The sequence below is a fragment of the Nilaparvata lugens genome, chromosome 5, assembly GCF_014356525.2.
Source record: "Nilaparvata lugens isolate BPH chromosome 5, ASM1435652v1, whole genome shotgun sequence".
Classification (NCBI taxonomy): Eukaryota; Metazoa; Arthropoda; class Insecta; order Hemiptera; family Delphacidae; genus Nilaparvata; species Nilaparvata lugens.
The window spans coordinates 6,334,424-6,345,964 of NC_052508.1; the positions used below are offsets into that span (position 1 = coordinate 6,334,424).

At 34.3% G+C, this 11,541-nt stretch overlaps 1 protein-coding gene across 1 annotated transcript in view; it reads right to left on the bottom strand.

Moving 5' to 3' along the window:
• LOC111048141 overlaps positions 1-11,025 on the bottom strand; it is a 29,973-nt gene extending 18,948 nt beyond the window's left edge. The window contains exons 1-3 of the mRNA XM_022334006.2: positions 10,859-11,025; positions 5,120-5,287; positions 2,085-2,187 (exon numbers count right to left, since the gene is read on the bottom strand). Coding sequence (XP_022189698.1) covers positions 2,085-2,187; positions 5,120-5,287; positions 10,859-10,908 — 321 coding nt within the window. The 5' untranslated portion in view covers positions 10,909-11,025. The remainder of the gene's footprint in view (positions 1-2,084; positions 2,188-5,119; positions 5,288-10,858) is intronic.
• Between the last annotated feature and the right edge of the window lie 516 nt (positions 11,026-11,541).

Here is an 11,541-nt window from a genome sequence, read left to right on the forward strand (position 1 = left end):
TAAGTTGAGTCGTGTGTTGATGGGAAGGATATTATTTTATATCCCTCTCAGAGAATCGACAATTATTTGTTGAAACATCGCCGATTTATGAAGTTACATTACAATATTATATTATCGTTATTCTTATTGCATTAATTATTTATTCCAATTGACTAATCATTTATACTTTGTAGAATTGGTTGAATAATTATTAGCATACCGACATTTAATGTAAATTAGTGTATAAGCCACTATATTGTAACATACATAAATAAAGAAATCTAATCTAATCTAATCTCTCTCTCCCTCTCTCTCTCTCTCCCTTCCTCTCTCTCTCACACACAAACTTCCTCTCACACTTCCTCTCACTAACCCTCTCTCTCTCACTCTGTCTCTCTCTGATGGCTGCCCTTCAGATCATCCCGTCATGAAAACATTTTTGCCCACTCCATCACTCTGTGATTAATATCGTCTTTTAGCCGATAACCTTTTACAACGAGGGACAGAAAAGGCGATAAAATGCCTCGTGAAACATCGATCAAAAACACTTTACACCTGTGTAAACACTCTCGCATTGGAGGAAAGGTCGTATCAGTGTGAGGAGAACCGAGTACGGTCATTAGATGCAAGTACTCATTAATGATCTATTGTTCTTTAGAGAGCCAAATATCAGTGCATAAACAACACCCAGATATCACACTGATTGGAGTTGACTTAGTACATGTTATGGAGTCTCGAGTTTTATTGGAACTTCATCGATTATAAATTCTTTATTAATTTATTTACAATGCAAATGACACTAATGCGATAACATTATAGAAGATAAAATAATAAGGTAGTCCTTGTGCTACTCTTCTTCCAAATTTATAGATGACAAAGTCCAAGATAAGGTTACAATTTCACGTGTACAATTTTTATAACATTTTGGTCCAAAATAAACATGAAAACTATAAATTTTGAATTTAGATGATTGGATGATTTGATCAAATCAAATAATAACGTTTTATTGTTAACATCAGCTAGAAAATAATTTAAATACACATGAAATAGTGATTGGTTACATCAACTACTATTTCTATTGGAAACAAGACGCAGTAGTTCATGGGAAACCAATAAATTGATTATCTTTATTTTTTATTCTTTATTGATTCATACAATAAGTGGATCATTAAAATGATAGGGAGAGAAAAAATAAGGCAACCTTGTGCTATTCATCTCTCAAATTTAGATGAGGTTACATAGTCCAAAAAGGTTAAGTCTTGAAGTTGTTAACTTTACAAAATTTTCAGATCTTAATTATTTTCAAAAAGTAGGTTTTTAAATTTAGATTCTACAAAACCAAATATAGAATAAGAAACTTAACATTATCATAACTGAATTCTTTCCAATATTTACTTTTCAATGACAAAATCCGTTCTGGTGCAAAATATTCTCCAAATATTCAACTTACTGGAGGTTTATCGAATTTTCTAGTATCATAGTCCCTGTAAATTTCCTTCATCATCAAAAAAACTCAATAATTTCAAATTCGGAATGGAGAATAGGTTGTAAATTATTCTCCCAGAATTTAATTGATTGGAAGTCTATTGAATTGTGTATAATGAGGTCCACGTTATACTGGCATTGGAGAAAGATAGGAAAACAACGTTGCCTATCCTCTTTCTTGTCAATACCTTCTATAGACGGTAGCTGATACAGGTTTATTGATGTAATATTAACTGTTCATTCTCGTTTAAAATGATCAATTATATTTTATTAAGCAAGATATTATATTTTTCAATAATTTCATAACAAATTTACATATTTAAGATGAAATATTTTGTTAATTAATTATCAATTCTACATTGTTACAAGACGATCTGGCAACAGAGCAAAGCGAGGAAGAGAGACCTATCCCCTTTGTTGAATGATAGACATAAGGATAGCAATACCATTGCTAACAAACACTGCCATTATAACGTGGACCTCATTATAGCAATAATAAATGTGAGTATATCCATCAGGGGAAGAAGTTTATTGAATCTAATTGAATACGAAATTGAAATGATTGATTTACGGAAAATATTATTATGAAGATACAAAGTTAAAAGTAGAAATCAACTCACGTTTGTCTTGTCAGTGCAGAGGAAAGTACGTTTCTGCTCGTTTTCCAAAGTTCCCTCAATTTTTGGGAATTCCAGATCTTTAACATTATCAACCACCTGACACCTAAAACATTCTTCATCTCAAAAACCACTGAAAATTTATTGAAAATCGAAAAGTAAATTTTTCTATTTTATTTTATACTACCAGGTAACCCGTGCTCTGCAAGGGCCTATTTTAAAACTTGACAAACTTAAAACTTGACGTAATGAAATCTTAAAGAATTGAAAATAGGCCTATAACCATCCTCAGTTAATCAAGAATCTATACGCAAAATTTCAAGTTAATCAGTTGAGTAGTTGAGACGTGATGATGCGTCAAACATAATTTTCCTATCCCGTACGTGTATCAGCCAGTTCTTTCCTTTATTATAGTATGTTGTTGAAGGCATGGTTAAACTTAAAAGATGCTCCGTTCCCAACTTTGGAGGAAATTGTGAGATTTCTTGGATAAAACTCAGAAGTTTATTAGATTAACTCTCAATTGGAAAATCAATCGAGAAACTATGTCAAATATCTACTTCCCCATCAAAGTTGATTTGGGAAATCACCTTCAATCTTCACCTAAGTTTATTTGGATGTCAAATGATAACGCAAACAATATAATATACAATAATTTTGATCAATTGTGTAGGCTACTTTATGAAATCATTCCAAGATTTTGTATAGTAGGGTATTTGTTGAAATCCTTTTCTCAAAATCTTAATAAAATCATCGTCATTCAAATGAAAATTTCAGTGTATCTGAATAAGACATTCACAAATAAATTTTGTACTCCGAGTTTGAATTCAAGCTTAAAAGGTAGAGTTTCAATATCTTGTGGAGAATTCATGTGACAAGTTCAAAAGAGGAAGTAAAAAAGTGATTTTTTGACAAATTTATCTGAAACAACAGATTCAAACATATTCTCAATCCGCAGTTTTGCCAAGTTGACATTTCCTTCTTCATCTGAAACTCCAGAACAATATTAGGAACAGTTTCAATCAGTGAGCATATCAATTTCTATAATTACAATAATTTATATATTTATGAATGAGTAATGATTCAACACACAATAGTTATTTCATTTTTCTCAAATTCATTTTATTGCATGAAATAAATACAAATGAATTTGATTACCCACACAGTACAAGTATTTATTGTGATACAGTATAATATTTTCATATCATTTAGAATAATGTAGAAGGAAAGCGATAATATACCACACATAATTTACAGATAAATTTCGGAACTCACTCTCGCCTTCAAATTCACCCTAACAGAGCCTACTAACTACAGAAAAACACTAGACCAACCCAATGATTTGGAATACTTTAGGACCTTTTTTCCCACCAAAAGAATAACCATAACCCTCAAAAAGAAAGTGGAAGCAACTAGGCCACATGAATATAAATAAGAATATAAGTGGAGGAATAAAAGAATATTCATGCTAGTCATATCGTAGTTGTTGTGGAATTATATGAAAAAGCAGTACACTAAGGCCCGGTTGCACAAAAAACGGTTGAATTTTAACCGAGATTAATTTCACGAGGAACAATCAGAGAAGGCCTTTTAAATAATACAGCTTCTCTGATTGGTTCTCGTGGAATTAACCACGATTAAAATTTAACCGGCTTTTGTGCAACCGGCACTGAGTGTAATTTGGACGAAGCGTAACATACAAGTAGTGGAGAAATCATGAGTGTTTATGAGAAAGACAGAATGTTCATTCACATGAGAGTATATTTCAAAGCAGTATGTTGGCATACAGATAGAGATAGAGAATGATGCGCTTATAGAGACAGAATATTTATCTACATAAGAGTATGTTTTCAAAGCAATATGCTGACATGAATTATAAATTGGAATGAGTATAATTTACATTGAAGAATGGTCTTCAGTTGATGAGATGGACCAATAGAAAAAAATATACAGAGTGAGTCATATATATATATATATATATATATATATATATATGGGAACCCTTCAATAAGTTGCAGACTGTTGTATATATAATACTGTAAATTCCAGGATAAGTTATTGATCGAATAATCTACCTTTTGACGTACAACTGAATTTCAACCCCTCATAAGGGGATGACTTAGGGGTTGTAACTCGAATATTTCAAATGTAAACACCGATTGTTTGGTACATCATTTTAAAAGCCTTTTTAAAACAAGCTAGATGACATCAATATGAATGTTCTGTGATACTACTTGTATCTAGAATGGCGGCTGATTGAAGTTTCAAGTAAAAACTGAAACTTTAATCAGCCGCCATTTTGGATACAAGTATCATAGAACATTTTTATCTATATCATCATCTTGTTTTGAAAAGACCTTTTGAATTATGTACCACACAATGGGTGTTTACATTTAAAATATTTGAGTTACCATCCCTCATTTTTAAAAAACTAAAACTTCAATCCGCCGCTAATTTGGATACAATTATCATAGAACATTTTTATCTATATCATCATCTTGTTTTGAAAAGGCCTTTTGAATGATGTACCACACAATGGGTGTTTACATTTAAAATATTCGAGTTACAACCCCCAAGTCACCCCTTTATGAGGGGTTGTAATTCAGTTGTAGTCAAAAGGTAGAGTATTTGACCAATTACTTATCCTGAAAATAACAGTATTATATCTACAACAGTCTGCAACTTATTGAAGGGTTTCCATACTTATGACTCACTCTTTATATGAATTAATAGGGATCAACCAGTCCCTGAGAAACTTATTCAATGAGAGAATTAGTCTGTCCAAGGTTTTTCATTGGAAATTTGTTGCAACGTTTCAATGAGAGTTTAACTATTATTGATTTAAATAATATCATCAACTTATGATAATCTTGTTAAACTAACAGTTTTGACCTGTGAAAAAACTGATTAATGACATGAGAGAAAAAATTTCAATACAAAGATTGCCACAGTATTTTATCTACCAATGTTTTCATATCAATGTCGTTTGTTACATAAAGATATTTTTTTTTTGGTTTCAATTTTTTGAAGTGACTTACTTTGTTGTAAAGCTGATCGAGCCCAATGGCGAAGAAGTGAGAGGGAGAGCGGCGAAAGCTACCGGTTGGAGAGAGAGGTTGGGAATGGAAGGAAAAGCAGAAATACTGGGGAAACTTGGGAAATTGGAGAACGGGCTGAGAAGTGGAAATGGGAAACATGTCACCGATCTGGAACAGAACAAAGAAAGTCAGATTAGAATAAAATCTAATTTTATTTCAGTTTAAAACAAATAGTTCAATTATTATAATGTACTATAGTGAGGACCACGTTATAATGTCAGTGGAGATAGATAGGAGGAAACGTTGCCGATCCTCTGTCTTGTCAATGCCTTCTATAGACGGTAGCTAATACAGGTTTATTGATGTAATATTAACGGTTCATTCTCCTTTCAAATAATCAATGATATTTTACAATAATTTAATAATTAAGACGAAATATTTTTCTAATTAATTATAAGTTCTACATTGTTAAAAGACGATCTGGCAACAGAGCAAAGCGAAAAAGAGATAGCGCTACCCGCTTTGTTGAATGATAGACAAGGATAGCAATACTATTGGTAATCAAACACTGCCATTATAACGTGGACCTCACCAAAGGAGGATTAGCTAAAGATGTGGAATTATTCTATTAAGTATGAAATTATATTTCTCAATAATTTCATAATGAATTTTCATAATAAGGATGAAATATTTTTTAATTAATTATCAATCCTACATTGTTAAAAGACGATCTGGCAACAAAGCTGAGCGAGAGAGAGATAGCGCTATCCACTTTGTTGAATGATAGACAAGGATAGCAATATATTGGTAATCAAACACTGCCATTATAACGTGGACCTCACTATAGAACTATTGTTCACGTTATATTAGCAGTAAACAAGGAAGAAGGAGAACATTAGATTGATATCTTTGAAGTCTCTTTCATAAAATCGCTTCAGTCAAAACCATATTCATGGAATAAGATAAGATATTCTACTTTCTCTGCCTTCATAAGATAAGATAAGATAAGATTTTATTTAATATATTTTCTTGGAACAGCTTAATTCAACCTGCTGCGAAGTAACAATCTGAAAAAAGATGGCTCCTCTAAAGTGAAATTCATCATCAACTGTCAGCGTTGGTAAAATGGGAATCATTGATGTTATCCATAAGGAATGCTGACAGATATAAGTGAAACAGTCTGAGGTTGTCGTTCTGTTTCCTCATAGCAACACAAATTTTCCGAGAAAAGCTTAAGCTAAGTTCGTATTCCAGGAAAACTACATCCTGAGGGATGAAACACGGGAGCCGGTTTTATCTGGAATTCGTTACTGTTTCCTTCCTGACAGATATCTGGAATCTGACAGACTTCACGTCTTTTCTAATATTACTGGGAAAGTTCAGGGTTGTATAAGAAGCATTGAACTTGAAGCTGTTGGGAATAAACCTCAAAAGATCTCCTGATGTGACAAAGGATTTCAAAGAAGTTATGTTAAACGTATATGCACACTAACACTGGTAGAGATGGATGATTTTGAAAGGCCCGGTTGGATAAAGTATAGTATATCACACATATTTACAGAAAAAATTCTGAACTCACTCACGTCTTCAGATTCACCCTAACATAGCCTGCTATCTCCTTCAGAAAAACACTAGATCAACCCCAATTATTTTCTAGAATACATGGGACTTTTTTCCAACCAAAATAATAACCATAAGCCTGAATTAGAAAGTAGAAGCAACTAAGCCACATGAATATAAATAAGAATATAAGTGGAGGAATAAAAGAATATTCATGGTAGTAATATCGCAGTTGTAGTGAAATTATATGAAAAAGCAGTACACTAAGGCCCGGTTGCACAAAACCCGGTTGCATTAAATTTTAATCCTGATTAGTTGCACGAGAGCCAATCAGAAAACAGTTTCTCGAAAAATTGGCTTCTCTGATTGGCTCTCATGGAATTAATCAGGATTGAAATTTAACCGGCTTTTTTGCAACCAGCACTGAGAGAAATAATAAATCAAAGGAACCCACGCTTTTAAACTAGAATGAGACTGTAACTGTAGCTATGTGCAATGAACTGGAGGCTATAACTCGGCATAACTGAAGTTAACTACTGTAAAAAGTTACTGTTGATATTAGCTATATACCTATTTCGGACTATGTGTAATCCTATACTATTAAACGAGCAACTTCTGTTTATATGTTTAGATAATAATAATAATAATAATAATAATAATAATAATAATAGTTGGCCTCCACATCACCCCTTATAGCCAACCCGTTCCACCACATGGCGCCAAGTGACTAGTAAGTATGCTTAGGCATTTTCGTGCAATAGAACGGCACATGGCCTTGGTATATTGCAGCTGCCAAAAAAAAAACATTTAGAACTCGTATCACTCGAGTATGTTTTACATTGATCGGATTTTCCTCTTAAAAATGTTGGGTGCTTCAAAGAAGTCAATTTGATAAGACAATTTATTGCCAACTTCAATACATCTCTCCAGAGGGGAGGTACAAGGCTCCCCTAAGAGGGGAGCTTCTTAGGAAAGCGTGAAATTGATGATAGTGTCTCAAATTTCGTGGAGGAACAACAACTCCAACTTCTCGATCACCAATATTCACTTGCCCATGAACACATTTATATAAGAACATGGCATCAAATTTGGTTCTTTTCCATTCCAGAGACTCAAATTTCACGGTCTCGCAGAATTGTCTGTAAGAGAGTTCCTCCATATCTGGCATGAGTCGTTTTAATACAAGATGCACAAATCTTCTCTGAACAGATTCAATTTTATTAGATGAACATAGTCTGTCTCTGTTCCAAATAATAGAAGCATACTCCAGATGACATCGGACAAGTGAACAATAGAGGGTCTTCATTGTGCAGGGATCCCTGAAATCTCTTCCAATCCATCTCATAACTCCAAGTTGTCTTCTTGCCCTTGCCACAATATTATCAACATGCACAGTGAATAGAAGTTTACTATCAAAGGTAATACCAAGATCCTTCATACTTTTGACGTGCTGAATATTTGTGTTTGCAATTTTGTAACAAAACCCAAGAGTGTTAGTCTTCCTGGAGAAGGTCATGATGAATGTCTTTCCCACATTGATAGGCATAAAATTCCTCCTAGACCAATCCAAAGCCCGGTCAATGTTGTCTTGCAAGGATAAGGAGTCCTCTCTTGACTTGATTTTCTTGAAGATTTTAAGGTCATCAGCATACATCAGAACCTCACAGTCCAGAACTCATACAATGTCATTCATAAAAATACTGAAGAGCAGTGGACCAAGATTGGAGCCTTGAGGAACCCCAGACGATGTTGTGAAGCTTCTGGAAGTGGCTCCTCTGAATCGTACACAAAATGTTCTATATTCAAGATATGACGTGATCCAGCAAATAAGATCCTGATTGAACCGATACCATGAAGCTTTCTGATCAGTACAGAATGGGGCATCTTGTCGAAGGCCTTCTCCAGATCCAAGTATACCACATCTACTTGCTCTTGATTCTCCACATATGGTCCAACATATGATAAGAAATTTGCCAAATTAGTGGTGGTAGATTTTTGTGGCATGAACCCATGTTGAGAGTCGGTAATGGTAGTCTTTACATTGCTGAAAATATGCCTGTAGACAACTCTCTCAATTATTTTTGAAAAAGGGTTCAGAATAGAGATTGGTCTGAAATCTTCGATACTGTTGGATCTGGTCTTTTTAGGGATAGGTACAACAACAGAGTGTTTCCAGACACTTGGAAATATTCCCATTAGGAAACTGCTTTTGACAATCGATGTCAGTACTGGAGAGATTAGATAACTCAAACCTTTTAAAATAAATATTGGAATTCCATCAGATGTTTGGATGTTTAGATGTTTATATGTTTGTATTCACCGGATCTCGAAAACGACTCCAACGATTCTCTCGAAATTCAGAACATAGTAGGTTTCTAATAAAACGATTCGATTGCACTAGGTCTCATCCCTGGGAAAACTCGCTGAAGGACATTGAAAGGATAATTATTATCCATCCTTGGAAAAACCGCTGATAATAATTATTTCGTCATCTGTTGGTGATGGAAGTGAGTGTGCGAGTACATGTGTGGTGGACTGTGTCAAAATTATGACTCAGCTGTTGAACTTTTGTAATCATTCAAGCAGGTACTTGTTTATTATTCAATATTAAGCCGTTGTTTATTATTTTCAATCCTGATTAATTATTATTTAATAAACAAGTGCCGGTTGCAAAAAAAGCCGGGTTATTTTCAATCCTGATTAATTCCAGTAGATCCATCTTTTTGGAATGGTCTTCTCTGATTTGGTTCACGGGGAATTGATCAGAATTAAAATTTAACTGGCTCTCGTGCAACCGGGCCTTTGTGAGGGAAATTCTTGCATTCCTCTGGGAATTAATCTCAATTTACTGTGATTAGATGGAACATTTCTGTATCAACTACTATGAATGTTATTATAATTCCTTCTTTCGTAATAAATTTTTAATGCTTTTGTACTCTAGAGCGAAGCTCGGTCCTAGATATTCTTGTCTAAATTTGAGAGCGGAATAGCACAAGGTTACCTTATTTTTACTTTCCTTGCCCTATTACCATAGGTAAGGAAAGTATTGCTTTCCAAAATAAATTCAGGTACCCTAATTTCAAATTTTCTATACGTTTCAAGGTCCCTGAGTCCAAAAACATGATTTTTGGGTGTTCGTCTGTGTGTGTGTGTGTGTGTGTGTGTGTGGTGTGTGTGTGTGTGTGTGTGTGTGTGGTGTGTGTGTGTGTGTGTGTGTGGTGTGTGTGTGTGTGTGTCTGTGTTGTGTGTGTGTGTGTGTGTATGTGTGTGAGTCTGTGAAAACGATAACACCATTCCTAATCAACTGATTCACTTGAAATTTCAAACTTAAGGTCCTTATACCATGAGGATCCGACAATAAAAAATTCAGTAACATTGAATTCAAAATGGCGGAAAAAATGGCGGATAATTACTAAAAAACCATGTTTTCACGATTTTCTCGAAAACGGCTCTAACGATTTTCTTCAAATTTATACCATGGATAGCTATTTATAAGCCCTATCAACTGACATGAGTCTTATTTCTAGGAAATTGCAGGAGCTGCGTATATTCTCGAGAAAAATGGCGGATAATTACGAAAAACCATGTTTTCACGATTTTCTCAAAAATTACTCGACTGATTTTATTTCAAATTCATACTCCTCTAGTTATTGTATCAGCCCCATCACTGGCATGAGTCTCCTCTCTGGGAAACTAATGGGGGGTTCACCCCATCCTTGAGAAATGTACTCTGTAACCTCCTTCTCGTGCATGAGGTAGGTAGGTAGAGCAGTCTATAAAAATAACACATAGTCGAGATATTTCATCTGTAGAACAGCTGTTTTGACGACTTTTAAAAATCATCGGATTTCACAATAATTTACCAAAGGAAAAAGTACTCTGAAAACAATAATTATATACACACATATACAGTAGTCCGATCGTAGTTTCAAATAATATGTTTGCGCCAATCGTCATTATGTTATTTCTCTAAATTATTATCGTTTAGGAATGAGGCTCCCAGTTCAATGAGCAAGGAAAGTTGTGTGAGTGTACCACACCAGATTTTTTCTCTCCCTATCATTTTGATGATGTACTTATTGTATCAATCAATAAAGAATCAATAACTGTATCAAAGTATGAATAAATAAATAGATAAAATGAGCACGAAATGAGCGAAAATGAGTGGAGAATACTTACGACAGAACGACGAAAGTAATAGCCGAGAAGAACCACATATTGGTGCGCATGTTTTGTGTTGTAAGCTCGCAACCACTAATGTCAGTGATATGGAAGATGGCAGATGTCACTAATATACATTCACCACCTCTCAATCAACAGGCGACACATCAGTATTCCTCACAAAGCAAACAAAAACACGTCTTTTCATTGGTGACTAATAATTGTCATCATTATTCTCTCAGTTGATCTTTCTCTCTGTTTATCCTTTCTCCTCGTAGATCAGTTTAGATGAATCTCTCTCTCTGATTTACAAATTGTTTTTCAATATTTCCTAACCATATCCTTCCTCCTCTTAGATCAGGTCAGACGTCTCTCTCTCTCTCTCTCTCTAATTTACAAATTGTTTTTCAATATTTCCTAACCATATCCTTCCTCCTCTTAGATCAGGTCAGACGTCTCTCTCTCTCTCTCTCTCTCTCTCTCTCTCTCTCTGAAATTATATGAAAAAGCAGTACACTAAGGCCCGGTTGCACAAAACCCGGTTGCATTAAATTTTAATCCTGATTAGTTGCACGAGAGCCAATCAGAAAACAGTTTCTCGAAAAATTGGCTTCTCTGATTGGCTCTCATGGAATTAATCAGGATTGAAATTTAACCGGCTTTTTTGCAACCAGCACTGAGAGAAATAATAAATCAAAGGA